Below are 22,802 nucleotides of genomic sequence, written 5' to 3' on the forward strand. Positions count from 1 at the left end.
AATTCATAGTTTACAAATAAATATGAAATGTGATCCTTATTTCAACCTTTTGGCGCCCCCGGGTGGATTTCAATTGATCGAAAACAGGGTTTCTTGCATTTCATAGTATTTTATTTAGCTTCAGTTTAGTTCAGATAGTTTTCTTTGCAGCGCTTTGAGGGCGCATCTAACTTTTGAATAGATCATCATTAGAAACGGATTTAGCCCCTTTAGGGCTTTAGGGTTATCAATATCAATTAGCTTATTAACTGTTTGGGGGGCCGGGTTCGTACTCGGGATGGATGGGAATGGATTGGATTGCGTCTAACGTTTAAGCCTTGTGTATAATTATGAGTGGACTTCAACTAACATTTATATTTAAATTTATATGTATATATATAATATAATATATGTAATATGGAAATAACTTTAACGCTTTGCTTTTTGGTTTCATTACGCGATCGACCGATCATTACTTCTTTTTCGCTCTCTCGCCGTCTATCTCTCTCTCTCTCTGTTTCTGTCTCTCTCTCTTTCTCTCGCTCACATGCCGTCTCTCTCGCTCGATTCGTCGTCTTGCTCAGATTCAAGTGCTAATTTAAAATATATGTTTATACGTGTATATATGTGTACGTGTTGCGTGAGTGGGTTTAACTTGAAGGCTTCGTGTATCCTAGTGGTTCAGGATCATCATAAAATGCTGGGAGATTCGCCAGGTGTCCAAGGTCATCGGTTGACTCTTGCTCCATTTGTTCGGTTATTCAGTTTTCCAGTTGTTCAGGTCAGGCAGGTTGGATCGGTGTGGGCCGGATGAACGTGGATGGACAGTGGGTTTAGCCCTCGTGGCTGGCCACCGACTCCAGGTCGCTGTTGTCCTCGCTGCCGGTCGCCTCGGTGGGTTCGCCCATGGCCACGCGTGCATACTCGTCCGTGTCGATGCTCTTGCAGAAGTGAATGGCATACTTGAGCTTCTCCAGGAGCACGGCCTAAAACCAAACAAACACACATCGTTAGTAAAGTTCCCAAGGATGGCAATCGATTGCCTGTCCTCTTACCTTGCACGAGTAGCGCGGCATCTTGAGCAGGAAGAAGCAGGTATAGCTCTCGGGCAGGAAGTGGTCAGGCGGATTCTTCTCGAGCACTTGCAGCACAAAGTCACGGCCGCGGAAGTCGGCAATGGTGCGCGGCAAACGGGTGCGACCCCAGACGAAGCGTAGGAATAGAGAGCGCTCCTGAAAGTTATGTAAGTATAAGTAAGTATTCGAATTTTACAATATCATATCATCATATATCATCATCATCATAACTATACTATAGTTTTAATCGGTTTCTGATATATTATTAATATAGTTTCAGCTGCATGGGTATATAAAATTCGGCTTGGCGATTTTAGCTTCCTTTTCTTTGGTTTCCGACAGATATGATAAGTGTATAAGGTTATCAGCTGACCCACCTGATTCGTAAACTCCTCCATCACCTCCCAGAACCAGGTGACCAGGGCCGAGCTGGGATCGAAGCCCTTGTAGGTGGCCACCGACTTTAGCAGGCCCAGCGGGATGTCCGGCGAGCCGCAGACCATTGCCTGCAACTCCGCGGCGGAGAAGAGCGAGAGCAAAGGCACTGGAATCACCTTGGACATGCCGTCCCGTACCGCCTTCACCTGCTCGTCGAACTCGTGCAGCCGGAAACCGAGTGCTAGGCGGACGTACTCCGACCGGTTCCTGGGCGAGATGTGCGTGTAGCGCGTGGACAGCGGCACCTCGTGGCCGCGGGCCGAGGACGTCGAGAATGGCAGCTCCAGCGTGTTGAACAACTTCGGGTCGTCGTCCATGTTGCGGATGCAGAGCAGCCCGGCCACATAGTCGCGGTCCACCTCGGTAAGATCCGTGGGACGCAGTATCTCGCCGGTCAGCTGTCGCCAGACGGGCTCCGCCAGACTGAAAGGGCAACGAGAAAGTATTAGTGTCTTATCCAAGGATCAAGGAGTAGGGCCACAAAGGGAATTAATCCCATCCATACTCACTTAATGCTCAGCGGCGATCCGGTGCGTACGGCGATGCCCATGAGGACGCCCAGGAAGCGGAACATGTTCATCTGGAGCACCGAGGACAGGGTGGGGTCCAGCAGGAAGCAGTCGCGATTGGCGCCCGCCTCGCCGCGTCCGTTAGGCGTGTTGATCAGCAGCGGCACGCTGCCGTTCTGCAACTCGTCGCACATCTCGGCGATGGACTCGCTGTAGCCACCGCCGCAGTCGTCGACACTCTCACCCACAAACTTCACCTTCCAGACGCGATGGGGCAGCGCCAGTGCCTCTTGGGTGAGCAGCGGCAGCTTCTGCACCATCTGGCCAAAAACGCTCTTCATCCCATCCACGCCGGCCAGTCCGTTGCACCGGCTGCGTGAACGCTTCACCTGGATGCGGTTCAGCTCGATGACGGGTCCGTGCTGCTTGTCTCGCACCATGGTCGTTTGGATGACCTTACGGAAGGCGGCCTCCTTGATGTTGTAGACGAGCACATCCTTCAGGGCGCCCAAACTCAGGTCGCCGGAGATGGGCAGCATGGCCAGGCAGGGGCACACCAGCTCCGAGAAGTGGTGCAGCAGGATGAGGCGGGCGTGCAGGGCCTCCGGTGCCAGATCGCGCACCAAGTCGTACTCCAGTGGCGGATTGGGCAGCGGACGCAGTCGCTCGCTCAGCTGCGATGTGGATAGGGCAAGGGTGTGCGCGGATCCGCAGGTGACCTTCACGATGTGCTTGCCCTGAAGGGCGGCCACCAGGCGTGGACGTTGGATGGCAGTGACGGTGCCGTCACCTAATTGGCCCTCGTCGTTGTCGCCCCAGGTATACACCTCACCGGAGTCGCTACAGGCAACGCAGTGCAGCGAACCGGTGGCAATCGAAATGATCTTCTTGCCCTGCAAGGCGGCCACCTTCTTGGGACGGCGGACATGGTCCACGGATCCGTGACCCAGGCGATGGAAGTCGCCCTTGCCCCAGGTGTACACCGCTCCGGACTTGGTGAGCGCCACTGAGAACTGCGAGCCGCACTCCACCTTGACCACTCCCAGTCCGGCCAGACTCTCGATCTTGTAGGGCAACTTGCAGCCATCGCTTCCGCCACGTCCCAGCTTCCCGTAGTCGCCGTCGCCCCAGCTCCAAACGTTATCGTCGTCGGTGATGCATAGCGTCTGTGCATCTCCAGAGCCGCAGGCAATGTCGATGGCACGGTAACCGAGCAACGCCTCAACTAACTTGGGACGCAGCTGATCCTCGGAGTCGCCGTGTCCCAGTCGACCGTAGCGTCCCTTGCCCCAGGTGAGCACATGGCCGCTGGCCGTGATCGCCGCCGAGTGGGCACTGCCGCAAGCTATGTCCGCCACGCTCATCCCATTCAGGTGCTCCACCAGCTTGGGCCGGTCGTAGCTCATCCGGTTGCCGTGACCCAGCTTTCCGTCCTCGCCTTCGCCCCAGGCGTACACTTCGCCCTCGGTGGTCAGCGCCAGGCAGTGCTTTCCGCCAGAGTTCACGGCCACCTTCTTGACGAACACGTGCTGCAGCGATCCTAGCAGCGTAGGAATGGCCCAGCTGTCGCTGCCACCGACGCCCAGTCGTCCGCCGGATCCGTAGCCCGTGGCAAAGAGCTTGCCATCGGGCGTCACGGCGAACAGGGATTGCTCTCCGCCGGCCAACTGAACCGGACGCAGCAGGCTTAGCGCCTCGCAGGGCGTTGGCGTCTTAATCCGGCTGCCTTCCAGTCCGCCCAGCTGGCCGCGATGGTTGTGTCCCCATCCGTAGATGGTGCTGGCTCCACCCCAACTGAGTGCCCAGTCGTCGGGTCGCCGGTTGAGCCACTGCAGCAGTTGAGCATCGTGTGGCGCTTGGAACAGCGTGTGATCCTCGTGCAGCAGCGTGCTGGTGGACTCCAAGTGGTGGGCATGGCAGTGCAGATCGTGATGCTCGCTAATGGTACCCGGCGGCGGGGACACATTGCTGGCCGTGCTTGACGACAGTGAAGTTGTGGAGTTTAACATGGAGGCACCTGGCGATTGGCCACCCGGATTAGTATGCGAGTTTGTGCTGGAACTGGGCAGCATTTCGGCAAACTTCTTGCGAATCTCCAGGCAAAAGGCTCGTGGCAGCTCCGTGCGCCGGATGAGGGATTGGGCCACTCGGACGGCAATGCAGTAGCGCTTGAACCAGGCCCACTTGTGCACATCTCCGGTTGAGGAAGAGGAGCCTGCTGCTGCGGCCGAGGATGATGAAGTGGCGGGCAGCGTGGCATCCAGCTGCATGTCGCAGGCCAGGGCAGCCAGGGTCTTAAAGTAATCCGAGTGCATCAGATGGATTCCACCACGCACCTGAGGCTCCTCGTACTCGTACTGCCGCAATAGCTCCGGTATCAGGGGCTGGAGCAGCGTGGACAGTGCAGGATCCTGTGGACGAGGTGCCTGTTCCAGAAGCAAAACGGCATGAAGTTTGCGCAGAGACCATATTCTCTGGGCGGTGGTGAGGGCTCCCAGTTGGGAGCAGGCGGCCAAGGCGGAGGCCAAACGGAGCAGAACGGTCGGCTGGCGAGGAGCGAGCCGGGAATCCAGCAGCGACATGACCAACGCCATAGAGGGTTGCGACAGCACCGCCCTATCCGATCCGCTCTCGCCCAGCGTGGCCGCCGGCATGATGGCGTGCACCCAGAAGCGCCAGCCCCATCCGTTCACCGAGCTGTCCGAAGAGAACTTCCAGCGCATCTCGTCTCCCGGCACCCGAATTTCCGGAGCCCAGTGGGCGAACTCCCTGCCCGAGCGCATGGCCAGCACCCGACCAACGTCGTCCATTATCACCAAAGGATCGTTGCGCTTCTCCGTGCTGCACTGGCTGTCGAACTCCAGGCGCAGCATCTCTGCTCCGGGAATGCGCACAACTCCGGTCACATTGACGTTATCCACATACGGGTGGCTACTCTCCTGCATAATTGGCTTGGGTGACTTACCCAGGCAATGGCGCGAGGTGCACAAGTCCTCCAGTTCTGTGATACATGTCTCCAGAAGCATGGCGGCCACCGGCGGTGATCCAGCTCCCAGGGAAATTAGGGTGTCGCCGATGGTCTGGGCGGTGCTCGGCGGTCCGCATCGTCCGCACACGGCCAACTTGAGCAGCTCCACCAGGCTCTTGGCCTCCGGCTCACCAAGCAGTCCGCCAAAATCGTCCAGACCGTGGCAGTGGCCAATGTGCGATAGAATCTCCTCCTGCTGCGTCATGGTGGCGGCCATCACGGACATGGCGCTGGCCGACATACGGGAGTGCTTGTGCTGGGGCAGGGCGCTGCTGGAGAGCGATCCCGACATGGACAGGGATCCGGTTAGGCTCTGGAAGGCGCTCAGTGGGCCAGCGGTGAGTGGCGGCAGTGTGGCAGCTCCACCGGACACTCCTACGCCTCCGGTCAGCGCATCCATGGCTGCCTCGGGACTGTGCTCCTGCAAAGCGGCATCTGTGGCATCGGCGGGCGCCTCGCCGCCTCCCTGGGCAATCGTTTCTGCCAGTTGGAGCGGTGCTCCCATCATCGTTCCACCCGTCAGTTGATCCTCCTCGCCACCGGCTGCTCCCCGCTCCTTGTAGTTCACCTTGCTGTGGCTGGTTAACGCGGCCACGATGAGCTGGCGTGCTTGCAGGATGCTCATTGCTCGGAGGACGTGACCCAGAGCGGCCTGCCTGGCCGCTGGACTCTCTAGTGCCAGGCTCTCGCTTAGGCTTGACAGATTCACCGGCTTGGTATCCTGCTTTAGCGATTGCACCGTCTCCGATTCGTAGATGCCAAGGCTGCTTCCTCCCAAGGGATCCCGCGTGCTGCCAAAGGGCACCGGGCCTCGCTTCTCCTCATCCAGAGATGTGTTGGGCAATCCCCAGGCGATGGAGTGCGAACTGCCGCAGGCCACCCGATTCACGAACACCGCATCCAATCCGATAACCAAAGCTGGCTTCTTGTTTACAAACGTATTGCCACTGCCTTGTTGTCCGTGGTCGTTGTCTCCCCAGGCGTACACCTGACCGGCGTCCGTGACCGCCAAGCAGTGCAGGGCACCCACGGCCACGTGGATAACCCGTCGGCCGCGCAATCCTCCAATGGGTTGCGGCTTGCGAACGTGCTGATCTCCGCCGTGGCCCAGGCGATAGTAGTCGCCCTTGCCCCAAGTCCATACTTCTCCGGCTCGTGTTAGGGCCAAGCTGAACTGGGCACCGCACTCGATCTGCACCACTCCGATCCCCGATAGCCTTTCGATCTCATGCGGCGTATCCGATCCCTCGCTGCCGCCGCGCCCTAGTTTTCCGAAATCGCCGTCGCCCCACGAAAACACAGCTCCGTCCTCCGTGAGGGCAAGGGTTTGTGCATCCCGACTGCCGCAGGCCACTTGAACGACCCTTCTTCCGGCCAACGCTGCCACCAACTTGGGCTTCAGCTGCGTGGCATTATCTCCATGCCCCAGGCGTCCGTACTCCCCCAGGCCCCAAGTGTAGAGCTCACCCTGGCTGCTTATGGCCGCCGAATGGGATGAGCCACAGGCCACATCGCGAATCTTCTTGGCTCGCAGCGCCTCCACCAGTCGTGGCTTGTCCAACGTTGTTCGGTTGCCATGGCCAAGTTTGCCATCTTCACCCTCGCCCCAGGAGAACACCTTGCCGTCGAGCGTGAGGGCCAGAGCGTGCTTTCCGCCAGAGTGGACGGCCACTTTCTTCACCACATACTGATGCAGCACTGGCAGTTGGTGGGGCATTGGCACATTGTGGGTTACGCCCAGGCCAAGTCTTCCGTTGGTTCCCTCGCCGCAGGCGTAAACCTTGCCATCCTGGCTCACAATGAAAAGACTCTTGGATCCGCCGGCAATGTGGATGGGGCGCAGCCGACTGATGGTCTGTGAGAAGGTTGGAACCTTCACTTTGGAGCCCTTGAGGCCGCCCAGCTGCTCCTTGTCGTTAAGGCCCCACACCATTACGGTGCAGGGCAGATCCTGCTCGGGCGCAGCTCCAGGTTCTACGTGGGATGTGCTCAGCGCTCCGGATCCGGCTCCTGCCGAGGTCGGTCCCACTCCGCCGCCGTACTCGCTGGCCAGGAACTGGGCGTTGGCCAGTATGTGGTGGAGATCCGGCTGCTGGCGGCGACCCACGAACTTGATGCCGTGTACCTTGCACTGAATGCCATTGTTCTGGCACTGCTTGACCACCACTTCCACCCAGGGGTAGTACGTTGGCACGTGCTGCATGAGCAGCACTCGGCTCGCACCCGCCGGCACCGGGATCCAGGTATACTCCTTCAGGCTATCGACACATTCGCCCACACGGATCTCCAGCAGCGATGGCATGTGCGAGTGATCCTCTGGGCTAACCTTAAGGGTCAGGCTGTGGACGAGGATGCGGTCATGCAGCTCCAGACGGATCCAATGGCGACTGGCACCGCTGGAGCAGCTCTGCCACGGTTGGTTGCTGCCATTAAGCAAATGCTTGGCAGCTGCCTCATTGGAACTCACCGTTAGCGACCGAATGCATCGCGACCAATCCTCGATGAGATCGCTGGGCGCCGCCGGACTGCAGGTATCGCTCAAGGAAGGGTTGTTCATTGACGTGGGCAGCGGGGCCACCAGTTCCACCTCGTTAATGTGACCCTGCCAGGCGGGCAGGTCCGGAAAGTCCACAGTAAGTTGTTTGCTGCGCACTGAGCTCACCACTCCAATGGCCGTCGATCCCTGAGTCCTGCCCAGACGCAGCTGGCACAGCAATCCATACCGTAGCGCTGAGGCGCGCAGCCTCACCCGTGCACCAACCGCAATTGGCGGGGGACGCGGTTGGTGCTGGATCTGCGCCGCCTCCACCAGTTCAATGTGTACGAAGCACACCCAATAGGTGCTGCCATGATTGCGCCAATCGACTTGGACGTTGAGATCGTGAAGCCCCTCGGTGTCCACAATGAGTACGGTGCCCATGTCGCCTTGCTTGATTTCCTCAAAGTCCCGACAGCAGCGCACCGTCATTCCCGGGCGAACCAGTCCGCGCACATACAAGGCGTAGAGATCTGCGGTCTGGAAATCCTTGCGAGTCTGATATTTTATCTGAGGAATGGCTCCGCTGGCGGCCACCGGCTGACCCTCTACGGTGTCCGAGGAGGAGGATGAGGATGATGAGGATGAGGTCGTTGAATCCGAGCTAGGACACTCATTATCCGAATCCGCCTCCGGATCGTGCGACGAGTTTGAAGACGCCAGTGGCAGCGTATCCTCTTCAATGGTGTTGGCACACACGTCCGGATGCTCCAGGATCCACTGCACTATCTGCTCGGGGGTGGTCATGATCTCCGCCTGCAGCGACAGTTGCTTGAGGGCAAATTCCACGGTGCGACGGGTGAATCCCATCTCCATAATCTGCCCAATAAGCTGGGCATCGGTGGCCGCTGCCGGCCACTTGGACTTGGTCTCCACTTGCTCCGGAGGCTTCTGCTCCTTCTTGGCCACATTGTAGACCGGCACTCCGTGCACCATCGTCGGTTGAGGGGGTGTTGACAGGGAATGGGCGTTGGGAGCTACGTTGCCACCCTCGCTCAGTTCCTGGTGAGCCTGAGTGGCCAGAGATTGGATGCAGTTGAGGGCAGCTGTCGCCAGATCCATGTAGCTGTAGCAGGCTTTCACTGGCGACGCCTGGGTGGCTCGCAAAAGGATGCACTGTATCAAGAGCTGCGATTCCTGGCTACTTCCTGCCGACAGCTGCTGTTGCTCTGGCTCCTGCTGCTCCACTGGCTGCTGCTGCGAATCCGGGACGCTTCGGTCCGTTTCCTCGGCAGATGCATAGATGCTGCCCGGAGCACGTTGCTTGAGGATGCGACGCAAAGCGACTTGGTGGCGATAGAGCACTCCATTCGTATGCAGCACTGCCAACTGGAGTTGCTGGGCCCGGAGAAGGGCCAAGTCCAGGCGACCATCCGGGCTGCTGGGCTGGTCCCGGAGTTCCGGTGCTGGTCCGTAAAGCAGCACTGTCCAGGCATTCAGTAGCATTTCGTTCATCGGCAGACGACTCAGGCTAAAGACGCTGTGATCCAAATGGGGCATAACCGCCGGCAGTTGCACCTTCACGAATCCCACGCCAGAACCCACGCCGCCGGGCGCCAGGAGACAGCGTCCCTTGGGCGTGAAGCTGGCGATCACCATGTGGCTGCCTTCGTGGAAGCAGTTGAGGCCCACGCGGGGCCGCAGATCGTGGCCACCCATGGCGCCCAGCACACCCAGCACGAACACTTGTTCACTGTCCAGCGGCGTGGAGTGCGGCGATTGCTCTGCCAGCAGTTCGGCGGCCACGCAGAGTTTCTGCGCCAGGAAGGAATTGATGACGGGATTCCAAGAGGGTAACGTGTGCAGGCGGCGCAATAGGGCCACCAGCTCCTCGGCCACGCTGCCCGAATGGGAGGCGGTGAGCAGGACGCGCGCCTTGCCCTCGGCCGTGGGCAACAGACTGGCATCACCGGGACAGTGGAGCGCGATGCGTCCCAGAGTGGCGAACAGTTGGTGGACCAGCGCGGGCATCCGTGGCTCCTCCTCGACACCCCACTGCGCCAGGATGAACTGCAGCAGGCGCAGGCAGTGGAGCTGCCGATAGACGCCAGCCTCATTGCCCGCTGGCTGCTCCAGCAGCGAAAGGTAGTGACTCAACCACCCCGGGGTGCTCAGCTCCAGGCAAAGACGTGGGCAATCGCCTGGGAGGGTTAAAGAGATTTTAGTGGATTTCATTTTTTTAAATATGTTTACACATTCCCAATATTGTTGTTTATGTCACACAGATGACACTCACCAGAAATGGCTCGAATGAATCCTAGGTTCAGCCAACCCAACGAATGAGAGATGTTGGACATAGATGGTTTGGGGTAAATTATGGCCCGGAACATGCTGGTCATGCCGCGCAGGGCGTGCTTATCCAGCTGAGCACCGTGCAGTCCACTTCCCACGGCCAGGATTTGGAGAAGCTTGGCGGCACAGTGACGCAACAATTTCGATGGATGCGAATCGCTGCTAGGCGAGGCTTCGCTACCAGAGACATCCTCCCGCTCTGGCTCCGTGGGTGATGCAACATTGAGAGCGCTGTCAGCTAGCTGGAGATCGTACTGTCCCTCCTTTCCCATGCGATACGAGTTGGTGGCTCCCGTGTACCATTCCACACGCACCCATCTGAAAAAAAAAAAAGCAAAACGAATAAGTTGGGAAATCAGATGCAGAAATCAGTGTCTCAGAACTTACCCGTCCTCGCCCACCTCACTAATGATGCGCCCCTCGCCGGGTGGATTGCCATCCTGGTCACCCCACTTCCAGTCCGTTCCCCTCACAATCCTGGTGCCGATTTTCATGAGTTTGGCCAAATCGGGTCCACTGAGCTGCGCCTTGCTGGACTTTTGCTTCAGCACGCTGTCTTCGTAAAGGATACTCAGCTCGCCGTGCATCTGGCCACCGGTAACGCCATCGCCGCCCGTCTGCGCAAGCAATCCTAACACGGTGCCCAACAGGCCGGAGTTGATGAGCAGGCCCAGCTCGTTGGGGCCCAGTTCCTTGGCCAGCAGTCCGAATACGCTCAAGAGGAAGCGGGCACGCGGCAAGCGCTTCACGAGGACATAGGTGCCCAGATTGGTGCTGTCCTTGCCGCGGGCGTGGCCCTGCTGCTCCTGGTTAACCAGACGACGCAGCTCCCGGACCGCCCAGTCGAGGACGCGGGCTTGTGCCAGCAGTAGTCTGGCCTTCTGGTAGGCACTTATCATGTTCAGCTGGCCAAGAACATGCAGGGAGCTCCCGGATCCCGCAGATCCTCCTCTTTCGGCGCATGTGGCTTTTAAGTGCAGTCCGAGGAAACCGTTTAGCAGACTGTACTGCGCCGCATCCAACAGGCCATGCAGTTCCAGCAGTTGCTGAACAAGCTGGAGCCCGGCCAGTCTCAGTTGGTATCGCTGCATTTGGCAGTACATGGCCCGTCGTGCTGTCTCTACGTCGCAGCTATCCTGCAGGGCAAAGTCCACAATGTCCTGCATGAGTCCCGGGTCCAGCTCTCCCTCGCCGTGCATCTGGCGTTCATTAAGCCGTCGCAGCAGCGTCTCCTCCTCTTCCTGCTCCTCTAGCTCCTGTTTGGGCATGGCCTGGGGCTTCTTCTCCTGCTCCTGCTGAATAGTGGCATTGACCAGGTCCTCCGGTTTGGCCGGCTGCCGCGAGGAGCGCAGCTCCTGGAGGAGACGACGAACCAGCATGCGGAAGCGCGGCGGACGCTGCAGAATGGGCAGGCGACGTAAACCACGCTGTTGTGGGCTGACCGCCGGTCGCACCTCGTAGAGCAGGAAGCGCAAGCGCTCCAGAATGGGGGCACACACCTCCTTGTAACTGCGGTTCAGTTGCTGTCGTGTGCGAACCACCGACCACTTGGCCTGGTGAACCAGCCTAATGATTTCTCCTAGTTGTCTTGGCGGAGGCGACTCTGTCGCCTCCAGTGCGCTCAGCACCAGACCGCCCAGATACTGGTGCCGGATGAGCACGGCGCTCAGCAAGCGCTCCAGCTCCTGGACGGGATGTTCCGTGGCGAACTCCTGGTGCCACATCAAGTTATGCGCCTTGCAGTAGCGCTCGGTGAGCGCCAGCCAAGCGGCCACCGGCGGCTCGGTAAGCCGGGCCTCTGCCAGACCGCTGATAAAAGCATCTGCCCGCTGCTGCAGCTGGGACTTCCCACGTCCCGGAGCCAGTTGCTGTTGCAGAGGCAACGGAGGCGGTTGCTCCGTAGGCGTGTTCCCCGCCGTGCTGTGACAACTTTGGCTGCTGCGCGCCTCACCCTTCTCCTCGTCGAACGGATTGCTCGGCTGGAGCAACTGTAGGCCACCGCTTAGCAGATTGGACTTGTCCAGCTGGCGGCATTGCAGCTCCGCCGGCTGCAGGGCCGGACCGCTGCACATGAGATTTGCCACCAGACCAAGCAGCTGCGCCAGAGCACACTCCGAGCTAAAGTGGGTGAGACGGCTGGGTCCAGGCGCCGACGTCTATATAAAATTAGATCATTAGTCAAGGAATATTGTAGTCTTATCTAGATCATACCTTCTCTTCGTTGCTAGCCTGCGCCATGTACTTGCCAAGCTTGTGGTGCTGAAGAATGTATTCCATGGCGCTCCTGTGGTTGCTCATCTCGGCCGTAAGATCCTTACCTAGGCCCGCATCCAAAATGCTTCGTAGCGTCTCCGACTCGCAGCTGCAATGGGTGAATGTCAAAAAAAAGGAGCATGAGTTGGAGCTTTATAAGTTTAAATAAGATTACTCACTTATATCCGCTGAGATCGCAGACATAGCCGGCCAGGATGATGCAGCGACTACCGTCGAGCATTAAATTCTCCATGTCCGCGCGGCGCACGTAGTGCGTCTCAAGATCGGTCGGCGGTGGTCCGCCCTTGGGTCCACCGCGACAGATAATGCCGGGCCAACCCATGTCGTCGCCATCGCGCAGCTCTCCCTCGCCGAGGGCCCGATTGAGTCTGTCCAGGACGCGGAGCAGGGGCAGGAACAGGCGCGCCCAACGCAGACCACCCAGACACTGGGGACGATCGCGCTTGAGGAGCACCAGGCCCACTAGCAGCTCGTGCAGCAGAGCGTCTGAAATGTCCGCCTGGAGGACGCGCCCCAGATGACCGACCTGATGACTTAGGGAATGTTCGCCAGGCTCCCGACACTGCAGCGCCAATTCGTAGGCCTTCTGCAGAGTGCTCACGCAAGCGGGGATTAGGGCGTGTAGGTATTGCAACAATAGCGCTTCGGCACCAGTGGTCTCCTCCTCAGGCTCCGCCTGGTGGATGTGGGCCAACAGCAGGCGCTGAAAGCGGTGCAGCAGGCTCAAGCTGGGAGTGGTGCTCGGTTCCTGGTGCTGCTGCTCGCGCTCCTCCTCCTCCTTCTCCTGCTGCTTGCCCAAAGTGGGCGAGAGTCGTGTCTGCGAGAGAGCGGCGTTATTGCCCAGCAGTCGTGTGATTAGCTGCAGCAAAGGCAAATGGACTCCGTCACCGCAGTCCGCGGAGCAGGAACTGGTCTCCAGGCGGATGGCGTGCTGCAGCGCGGACTCCAAACCGCCTTCGGCCATCAGGGAGCTGACTAGGAGGTCCGTCATGAAGCGGTGGCCAGCGGAGGACGCCTGTCCCGGTTCCGAGGGCAGCAGAGAGGTGAGCGTCTGGGCACGCTCTGCTGCTGTCGGCAGCAGGACACTCCAACCGTCCTATGGGGAAAGGTAAGATAAGGTTTGTACTAGTTCAAGAAAACTGTAAATAAACTAACTAAACCTAAACCCAGCTCCTCTTACCTGCAATGCCTGTTGAGCGGCCACTTGGATTGTGCGTAGCACTTGGCTGCCACCAGCCAACCCGAGGACACGCGTCTTCAGGCTGCCGAGGAGGCGACTGCCACTGGCGAGGCCCACCTGGCGTGGCTCAACTCCATTGGCGATGAGAGCGAGCAGCTGCAGGCGGATCAAATTGAGGCAGGCCACGGCGATGCACTCGCTTTCCTGATTCGGAGTCTGGCGGTTGTCCTGGCTGCTGCACATGCTCAACAGTTGGTCGAGCAGGCGGAACGTGGGCTCCCCCAAATCGATGACAAAGGGGGCGCGCAGCGGAACACCCTGTTGGGAGCTCTGGGTCCACACCAGACTTTGGGCGCTGGTGCAGGCGATTCCGCTTGCGGGGAGCGTGGGCAATGCCACAAGGATGGGCGTCCGCAACAACGGTTCGCTGGACACGGAGGCTGGACAGATTTGCTGGCTGTCGTTACGGCCCCATCCAAAGACTTCCCCGCTGCTGGAGAGCGCTAGACAATGAGCCACACCCACGGCCACGTCTACGATGCGTTTGTGCTAAAAGCAAAGATGCGCAAGTGAGATAGAAGCATAGATGCAACCTTGAAATAACTCACCTGCAAACTGGTGACGAGACGCGGAACACTGCAACCCTGGACACTGCGCTCCACCAACTGGTGGCCCAGGCAGGTGGCCTTGCCCCAGGTGAAGAGCTGGCCCTCGCTGCTCAGAGCCACCGAGAACTGGGAGCCCGCAAAGATGCGCTGCACCCGGGGTAGCGATTCCACAAGGATCGGCTGCAAGCTGCCGTTGCAATTGCCATTGCCCAGCTTGCCGTAGTCACCATCGCCCCAGGCAAACACCAATCCCTTGGATGTGAGGGCCAGTGAGTGGGCATCGCCGCTGCCCAGGGCCACGTCCACCACCATGTGCTCGGCCAGCGCCGCCACGAGAGTGGGCAAGCAGCGGTCGTCGCTGTTGCCGTGGCCCAGGCGGGCATACGTTCCGCGTCCCCACGTCAGCAGGTTCCCGCCGCAGGTGATGGCCGCGCTGTAGGAGCAGCCGCAGTAGACGGACTGGACGCAGTGCTGCTCCAGGGCAGCGATCTTGGTGGGCACGGCGCGGGCATGCGTGTCCCCATGGCCCAGGCGGTGATCCTCGCCAGTGCCCCAGGAGTAAGCATTGTCTGCAAGGAGTAAGGAGATTGGGATTAGGAATAGTGTATTGTTACCTTACGCTAATGTTTCATTTTATAGTTTCTACCCACCAACTAAAACTTTGATAACGCTAAAAAGCATGCTACACTTTTCTTATCAACTTTTTAAAAGTCCTTATCAGTCCTTAGCGAATACTTCGAATACTTTTCTTATAACAACAAATAACCTATGCAACTTTATATCTTCTTTGGCACCACAGGTGATCACCGCTTTTAAATAAATATTTATATAAACCATTTGTTCAGAAATATTTGTACATGCAACGTAAGACAGAAATTAGAGTGGCTTTTATAGGATTATTTACACAATATTCCAGACATTGCAACAGTAAAGTAGAAAGTTTCAAGAATCTTTACCCTGGTACATACCTACAAAGTATACAATCTTAGGTTACTGAATAGCGATATTGAGCGCTACATGGTAAATAATTATTTGATACTTTATCGATCCTTTTATAGCCATCTAATAAAAGTTATATAGATTCTTTCCTGTATTACTGATGGTAATACAAATTTGGTTTAACAAATATGCTAGTTAAAACGGATCAAGTATTAATACATAAACATGCTCTTCCAAGCAGCTGAAACCCACTCCTGGGTAGCCTTTTTCTTCCACTTACGGTTGCTATCAATGGCCAGAAAGTGACGACCCTCGCAGTGGCCGGCGATGCTGATGAACACCTCCTGGGCGACCTCCTCCATGGGCAGCGGTTCCGCTTCCGGCTTGGCCAGACGCCAGGTGTGCAGCTTGCCCTCCTGGCTAAGGAGGAGCATCTGGCTCTCGCAGCAGGCCACCTGCTTGATCTGGAAGCGGCAGTTGAGCGTGGGCACCGATGACGCTTCTCCACTCCAGCTGAGGGTCGGCTCAGCGCTAAATCCCTGCTGATCCTTGGAGAGCGATGGCCAGCCCAGGGCATAGACCCTCTGCTGGGGTGCCGAACTGGACGATGCGGCAGGGGCGTGACCACCACGGAGCAGACAGCGCGGCACCAGCGGCTGTACCATCCGGTCCAGGTGAGAAATGATGACGACGGCTGCGCGACGAAGGTCCACAATGGCTGCACTGCTCTTGGGCAGCGAGAGAAAGCGCAGGAAGGTTTCGGTGGCACTGGCCACTGGAGCAGGTTCTCCACCGACGAGGCCACCTCCCTTGCATGTGACTCCAATCTTCTGGTAGCGCAGCAGGATGCGTTGTAGCGGGGCGCCCGTCTTGCGCGGCATGTCCCGATTGTCGTTGCCGGCGCGATCCTTTTCCCAGAGCATCAGCAACAAAACAACGCACTCGAGCGTGGCAGCCAGCGTGCCCTTCTGGACGCCCAGCTCCAGGAGCAGACACAGTGCTGTGTGGCGATCGTTAAGCGGTGCAGTACAGCGACCACCCATCGGATCACCGAGCGCCACCAGCCGCAGGAATTTGATGGAGCGCTCCATAACCTCCATCCAGAGCGACGAGACGACGGCTGCCTCGAAGAGTGTGGCCTCCGGCAGTTCCTGCAGAGAAGCCAGCGCCTCGCTTAGCAGTTCGCTGCACATTTCCATGTCCTCGCCAGAGCGCCAGGCGCGCCGCAGGAAGGCGAAGCTGAAGTTCAGGGCGGCCCTGGTGGCCACTCTTGCCAAGCCGAGGGCTCCGTGCTCCGGCTGCTCCGTCGGCTGTGGCTCCGCTACATTGATGGCATTGGTGGCGGCGACAATGGCGGTGCTAGCGGTGGCAGCGGTGTTGCTGGCCGGCACCGTCTGTGTGCTTGTCGCAGGCGGGCGCTCCCGTTCCCGTTCCCTCTTCAGGGCGACAAAGTAGCGCTCGTAGATAAATAGTTGCTGGCGAAGATGCTGGGCGGACAGGCAGTTGCCGGCTGCGCGCAGGGCCAGCTCCTGCAGCTCAGAGATCATGGAACGCTGGCAGTCCAGGCGCGCCTGCTGCGACGGCGGCTGACACCAGAGCCAGCCGCTGAGGACCATGTCGGTGGCCTGGCTGAGATGGGCCGCCTGCTGGGCTGCGGCCTGGGTGGTGAGCTTCTTGATGGCCGTGTCCGAGTCCAGGGGTCGGCAGCCATCGCAGTTGCAGGCGGAGAGTGGACCACAGTATTCCGGCTGGCAGCAGGAGCACTTGAGCTGCTGGGCGCCACAGTAGTGCTTGCCATCGTCGCCCAGGTAGGACAGCTGGCCGCGGGCATTCAGGAGGGGGGCGGTGGGCGAGGAGACCAGCTCACAGTCCTGGATCAGGTGGTTCCACAGCACGGAGCCATTGGCGGCGTTGCGCAGGGAGGCGATGAGATCGGCGCGAAGCCACTTGGCGTCGAGGAAGGGCAGCGGGCGCAGGTAGAGATCGGGCGATTGGCTAAGCGGCTGTGATGATCCGGATCCGGATGATCCAGATGCAGATGCGGATCCACCTCCTCCTCCTCCAGCTGCATTGGCTGTTGGTGCGGGAGCTGCCTGGGAGCTGGTGCCAGCTCCCTGGCCACTGGATCCGGCTCCTCCGCTCGCTTGGCGATTGAACATGGTTTTTTCTGGGCCTTGACTTTTTCTAGTGCTCCCCCGCCTCAGTTAGCCTAGAAACAATAAGCAAAGCCACAACAACAGCAATGGCATGGCACATTTTCCCTGCGAAGGGGTTGGTGTTTGCGGGGGCGGAGGGGGCTGTGTGTTGTGTGTTGTGGGCGGGGGCGGGTCAATGTCGTCACTGGCACACACACTACACACACAGATGCACGCACTCGCGGGGGCGCACGCAGGGCACGCACACAACTGCACTCGGGAGTCCGAGTCCAGGATCAGGATAGTCCGTTGTTATCCTTTTTCGCACTGGTCATTCTGTTACTCCTCCCGGAGTTACGACACCCACACTGGTTCCCCTGCACTCGCACTCTCCGATATTCGCACTTTCCGTTTATAACGACCTCCCAATTGCCAGTACAATGCGAATTTAAATCAAAGAATTATTTTAAAATGAAATAAAATTGTGGCAATCGATATCAGGGGGAGGTGCAAACTACCCATCAGGCAATCGATTTCGAGTAGTGCAGACTATCGATATGCCTCAATGGGCGATAGTTTTTAGCCGTGACCCGTTTCCAGTCACTGGTCTGGATAGCAGTCACTGCTAGGGAAACAAAACAATACAGTGGGTACTGGCTACCTGTGCTTGATTTTCTTTGTTCCGCAAAACGTAAACAAACTTGAAGATGCATTTTTACATATGAATATAAGAATAGGGTTTTACGTTGACTTTGGTTGAGGAGTTGGACTTATTTTTGATGTAAAACAAGGCTTAAATTGTAAACTGTTAGACTTCAACCCTAATGTGATGGCGATCGTTAAATCTGAAAATCGTATTTTTGAAGAAACATCTGGACCCTATTTTTTCGCCATAAAAAATCAGTTTATTGGCTGCCAAACTAAAAATAAAAGACAGAATGAGGAATGGCATACCTCGTTGAGCTCGTTGTTTAATTTCCAATCGATTGGCATTCAAACCTGAACAATTTCCATTTTTGCCAATTTTCGCAAAAAAAAAGTGATGTAACCCCTTACAAAAAATGCGAAAATTGGTCAAAAAATAAATTTTCCTTAAAGTGGTAGGAATCGTTAGCATATTTAGCAAGCTGCTCAAAACAGTCGGTCTTTTAGCTGTACGCCTTGATTTGGCTAAATTACGATGAAAAAATCAAAGAAAATGTGTCATTTTTAACAGAAATCTGAATCTCGTCTTTTACACAAAAATCTGAAACCTATTTTCGCCCTAAAAATTCTGTTTTTTGGGTGCCATAATAAAAATAAAAGTCTGAATGACTCATACCTTTTAAGCTCTTAGTTTAATTTCCATTCAATTGGGACTCCAGCCTGAGAGTTGTTCATTTTTTTCAGTTTTCGAAATTATATTTTGGCCCCTTCTTAACAAAAAACATGAACAAATATAAATTATCCAGAAAGTGATGGAGTTGGTTCAATCAAAGTGGACGGATAAATTTTCGGAATCCCTTTAAGTTCGCACTTTAAGTATTATCAATTATCATAAAATTAATAGAGTAGCGCCAAAAAATGCTAGTGTCACCACACACAAGGTATTTCGGGCGGAACAAGCGGCGGGCACACTGCAAATCCCAAACAGAATTCCAATCGGAAACTTCCAAATTATTGATCTCCTCCAGAAATCGGGAGCAGACAGCCAGGATGACGTCCCGCAACCTGACGGAGGTGTTTGTCATCATGCGCAACAATGCTTCCAAGAACCGGAACCACTACGACGACCGGGTAAGTCCGAAATCTGGGGTCAATGTGGGTCTGTGATTAAGCATATGTTGTTTTCGTGATTGGGTTTGCAGAGGGGCAGTGATGCGGAGCGCCTGCTGAAGCACACGGTGCGGGAGGCGGAGGAGGGACTGGAGCTGCAGGACGACTACGGCACACCGCCCGCCTGGCTGGACAAGTTTGAGGAGGCGCAGTACACCATGTCCAAGTGGGTAATCGGTAGTCCAAACTTTATGATAGATTTCACTCACTCACTCCCACCTGCAGGATCAAGCCAAAGCTGGACGAACTGGGCTCCCTGCACGCCCGCCACCTGCTGCGACCCGCCTTCGATGACCAGCGGGACGACGAGTGCGACATCGAGGTGCTTAGCCAGATTGTCTCCAAGCTGATCACCTCTACGCACCGGCATATCCAGTGCGTGCGCTCCAGCATCGGCGTGGGCACCAAGGTGGAGCAGTGTCTGACCGCCAACGCGGTGCACTGCGCCCTGCTCCAGCTGCAGGAGCTGACGGTGAAGTTCCGGGCCAGCCAGAATGCCTACCTGCTGCAGCTCAACTCCCGCGAGGAGCGCTCGCAAAAGTACTTTGACGACGGAGGCGGCGCCGGCGATGTCTTCACAAATGTGGAACTAGGCGACCAGGGCGTCGAGAACTTCGTCGACTCCTTTGACAACTTCCTGCAGCCGCCGGCGGAGGGCAAGGGCAGCAATGGCAACAGCTACCTGTTCGAGGAAGACGATGAGGCCATCGATGATCACTTCCAGAGGCCGCCGGCCAGCCGGATGACCCAGCAGCAGCTGCTGCTCTTCGAGGAGGAGAACTCACGGGTGGCGCAGCACCGCGAGCAGGAGGTGACCAAGATAGTCAAGTCCATCTACGACCTGAACGACATCTTCAAGGATCTGGGGCACATGGTCCAGGAGCAGGGCACCGTGCTCGATCGCATCGACTACAATGTGGAGCAGACGCAGACGCGTGTCTCGGAGGGATTGCGCCAGCTGCACAAGGCCGAGATGTATCAGCGCAAGAACCGCAAGATGTGCGTCATCCTGATCCTGGCCGCAGTCACCTTCTTCATGCTGCTGCTGCTCATCCTGACCAAGCTCTAGTTATCCAGTCATTCCCGTGTTTATGTGTGTATATTGTAAATGTATGAATACATGTTATATTTATTATTTATTGCTAATGCTAAAAAAAAGATGCAACTACTTCTCCATCTCAACTCCCAATCCCCCGATCACATGCGCTCCGAGAGGCGCGAGGCGACGGCCCTCAGGTTGCCGTACACCTTGCTGGGCGGCGATCCCAGGATGAGGTTGCAGACCGCCCGACGTGCCAGCTGGATGTTCTGGTAGCTGCCGAGTATGTGGATCTTGCTGTCGGCTAGCACGATGCGGGTCTTGGTCACGTTCTCGATGGTGAACTTGGTGCGTCCACCCTTGCCGGCCAGGCGACCAATGGCACGCGACTGGTGGTCACCGCGCAGCGTCTTCACGTCCTTGATCTCGAACGACTCGACAAAGAGGTCCTCCAGCCGTAGCAGGGCCAGGGCGTCGTCCACCTCGAAGCCGCAGAGGAAGGCGCGCACGAAGTCCGCACCGCGCTGCAGGTTGGCAATGTCCGGCGTCTCGGGGCCGACGCGCAGCTCCACCTGGCGCGCCTTCATGTTGAAGCGGATCTGCAGCTTCATGTGCTCCACCACGGGCGTGAAGATCTTCATCCAGTGCTCCTTCAGCGAGGAGTACCTGTGCGGCGGCACCGACACCTTGCGCAGCTCGCTCCTGGCGCGCTTGGCCTTGGGCGGAGCCGAGGCTCGCAGGGATTCCAGCACCTGGCCCTCAATGCCGGTGGCCTCGTCCACCTGCATCTCCACGTCCTGCTGCCCACCACCGGTGGCTCCGCGCTTGGGTGCCCGCTTCGTCGGCTCGAATGCGTCCGCCTTGATGTTCTCTACCTCCATGTTGGGATTGGGTCTGTTGTGGCTCCTTTTTCCTCGCAAATTGCGTTGTTTTTCAGCAATATTTATTTCCACGTGCTGGAGTTCGATATTTATTTATTACTGAAATTATCGGCCATCGGGTTTGACCTATTGCTACCTATCGGCTATCGATTTCAGCTTGAGCTGCAGTGTGATCAAACAATTTTTCAAATTTTTAAATGACTCTTAAATAAAATAGTTATATTTACAAATATCAAAACCAAACCACGATGTTAAAAGATGGAAGAATTGCAAGAATTTTTGCATCATGAATATTAATTATGTGCGTTTAGTGGATCTATCGTTAGAATTCCATCAGTGATCAGGTATCATGTTGCTCTGCTGTCCAATGTTATGGATAAAAACCTTATAGAAAATTTTTTAGTCTTATATAATAATATTAAATTATGATATGTTTATAATTAAATGGCATAGTACAATATTATTACAAATTACCAGTCAAGAGCACTGGACTTCTTCTGCACTTCACTATCTAAGTAAATATAGTTTAAGCTATACTGATATTCAGATAAGTATGAGTTATAGTGATTTTTATAGAAATAAATTGAAATTTTTGTATAATAAAATGCTTGGCATCACTGTTTTCAGAAATGCGTATAGAGGTAGTGTGAACCGTACTTTAGTAGTGATGAGTGCTATATCAGGCAGCCTTAAGCGTTTTGATCGCCCATCGTTATCGAAAGTTGCCAATCGAGTACGCGGGAAGATTCAATATCAATATCCTCGGGCGACTGCAAAGTTTTGAGATTAATTGTGGTCACCGTTGTCGGCGCTCATCTTATAGCCATTAAAAGTTTCTTTGGCAACAATGGAAGTTATTTTTGCATCAGCCGCTGCGATAAGCAGGCCATTGCATTTCGGAATGCCTCCTGTTTTTCCGGCCCTTCAATGCAAAGTTAAGTAAGCCAAAGTGGAGTTAAGTAAAGTTAAGTACGAGTAATGCGGCCACCGAAGGCGGGCGATAATCTCAAGTTTGCAATAGCACTGGCAATTTGTTTGTTATCTCCTCCGTTTCCCTGTTTCTCCCTTCTCCCGCTTTTGGCCCTACTTTCGGGCTCTTGGGGAAACTTTTCCTCGAGCATGAGCTATTTGAATAAGGGCACTGGGGAAAATGTTATATAAATTTGTCTTGCCTACAAAATTTTCCATTTCATGTATTTAAAAAAATTTTCAAACTTAAGGGACTTTATTATATTTTGATATACATTCTTTTGATGTAATTTAAATTAAGTTAGGACTTTTTATTAATTGATTAGCGTAGTCTTTATAAAATCAACATAAATATGGAAATATATTATACTAATTGTAAACTATTCGCTAAAAGTGGGCATGAGCTATAATAGAAGTAGGCTCTTCAGGATTTATATAATTTTCATAATAATTTTCATTATATCATTTTATTTTTATTATATGCCATCTTTAAGCAACAGTAAAAGTTGACTTTTTATATATGATAATATATATATGGGTTCTTAAAAAAACAATGCCTTTTTTTTTAAAAAAATATATATATTTTTAAAAATTTTAAAATATATTCTTTTTCCAAATTATTTGTCTTTAGTTACAGTTTTTTTCTTCAAGAAACTCAACTAAGTTTTTTCTCAGTGCGGAAAAATCGTGGGGGCGATATGAGTGCAAATTGCGTTGGCTTTCATTTGGCATGCACTCATTTGGTTTATCTGCTCGCCCACTTAATAAACTTAATGACTCTCGAAGCTTTGGCTGCACATGATTTTGCCAGGAAAATCGCCTAAAAGCGCTCGGTTCTCGAGCTGCCAGGTCAGCTGATGGGGCGGCGGTACTGCCACTCCCCCAGCCACACCGCCCACCGCCCCCTTTGAGGACCTTTTCGGCGACGTTGTCCTTGGTTGCCGTCGCTGTGGAACTGACGACTAAACTGAAAACGCAAAATTCGCGAAACACGCGTAAGGGCTTCAAAGGTTCTGGACGAACTGCATAAAAGTTATAATTAGTTGAGGTTAGATTCGGGACACAGGACCTCAAAGGCCAACATATATCTCTGGGTGAGCCACA

General features: G+C 55.5%; 3 protein-coding genes across 4 annotated transcripts; 1 reads left to right on the forward strand and 2 right to left on the reverse strand.

The window, feature by feature from the left end:
* Positions 1 to 93: 93 nt before the first annotated feature.
* On the reverse strand, positions 94 to 17,496 carry LOC119557588 (probable E3 ubiquitin-protein ligase HERC2). 2 transcript variants are annotated; one of them, XM_037870389.1, is made up of 12 exons: positions 15,140 to 17,496; positions 13,921 to 14,489; positions 13,313 to 13,861; positions 12,291 to 13,228; positions 12,070 to 12,220; positions 10,246 to 12,014; positions 9,803 to 10,176; positions 7,498 to 9,707; positions 2,003 to 7,437; positions 1,433 to 1,916; positions 1,035 to 1,211; positions 94 to 965 (listed from the first exon to the last, which is right to left on the reverse strand). In XM_037870389.1, exons 1-12 carry the CDS (start codon positions 17,016 to 17,018, stop codon positions 813 to 815), a joined length of 14,688 nt encoding a protein of 4,895 aa, XP_037726317.1. In that variant the 5' UTR covers positions 17,019 to 17,496; the 3' UTR covers positions 94 to 812. The 2 variants fall into 2 exon arrangements, with proteins under 2 accessions (XP_037726317.1, XP_037726316.1); XM_037870388.1 differs by having other exon boundaries at positions 2,003 to 9,707.
* A 1,108-nt stretch (positions 17,497 to 18,604) lies between these two features.
* On the forward strand, positions 18,605 to 19,946 carry LOC119557680 (syntaxin-16). Its single transcript, XM_037870552.1, has 3 exons — positions 18,605 to 18,770; positions 18,842 to 18,975; positions 19,035 to 19,946. Exons 1-3 carry the CDS (start codon positions 18,690 to 18,692, stop codon positions 19,876 to 19,878), a joined length of 1,059 nt encoding a protein of 352 aa, XP_037726480.1. The 5' UTR covers positions 18,605 to 18,689; the 3' UTR covers positions 19,879 to 19,946.
* LOC119557681 (RNA-binding protein pno1) lies at positions 19,908 to 20,839 on the reverse strand. The gene has a single exon (XM_037870553.1). The coding sequence runs from the start codon at positions 20,727 to 20,729 to the stop codon at positions 20,007 to 20,009; it is 723 nt and encodes a 240-aa protein (XP_037726481.1). The 5' UTR covers positions 20,730 to 20,839; the 3' UTR covers positions 19,908 to 20,006.
* Positions 20,840 to 22,802: the final 1,963 nt, after the last annotated feature.

The sequence above is a fragment of the Drosophila subpulchrella genome, chromosome X (assembly GCF_014743375.2).
Source record: "Drosophila subpulchrella strain 33 F10 #4 breed RU33 chromosome X, RU_Dsub_v1.1 Primary Assembly, whole genome shotgun sequence".
NCBI lineage: Eukaryota > Metazoa > Arthropoda > Insecta > Diptera > Drosophilidae > Drosophila > Drosophila subpulchrella.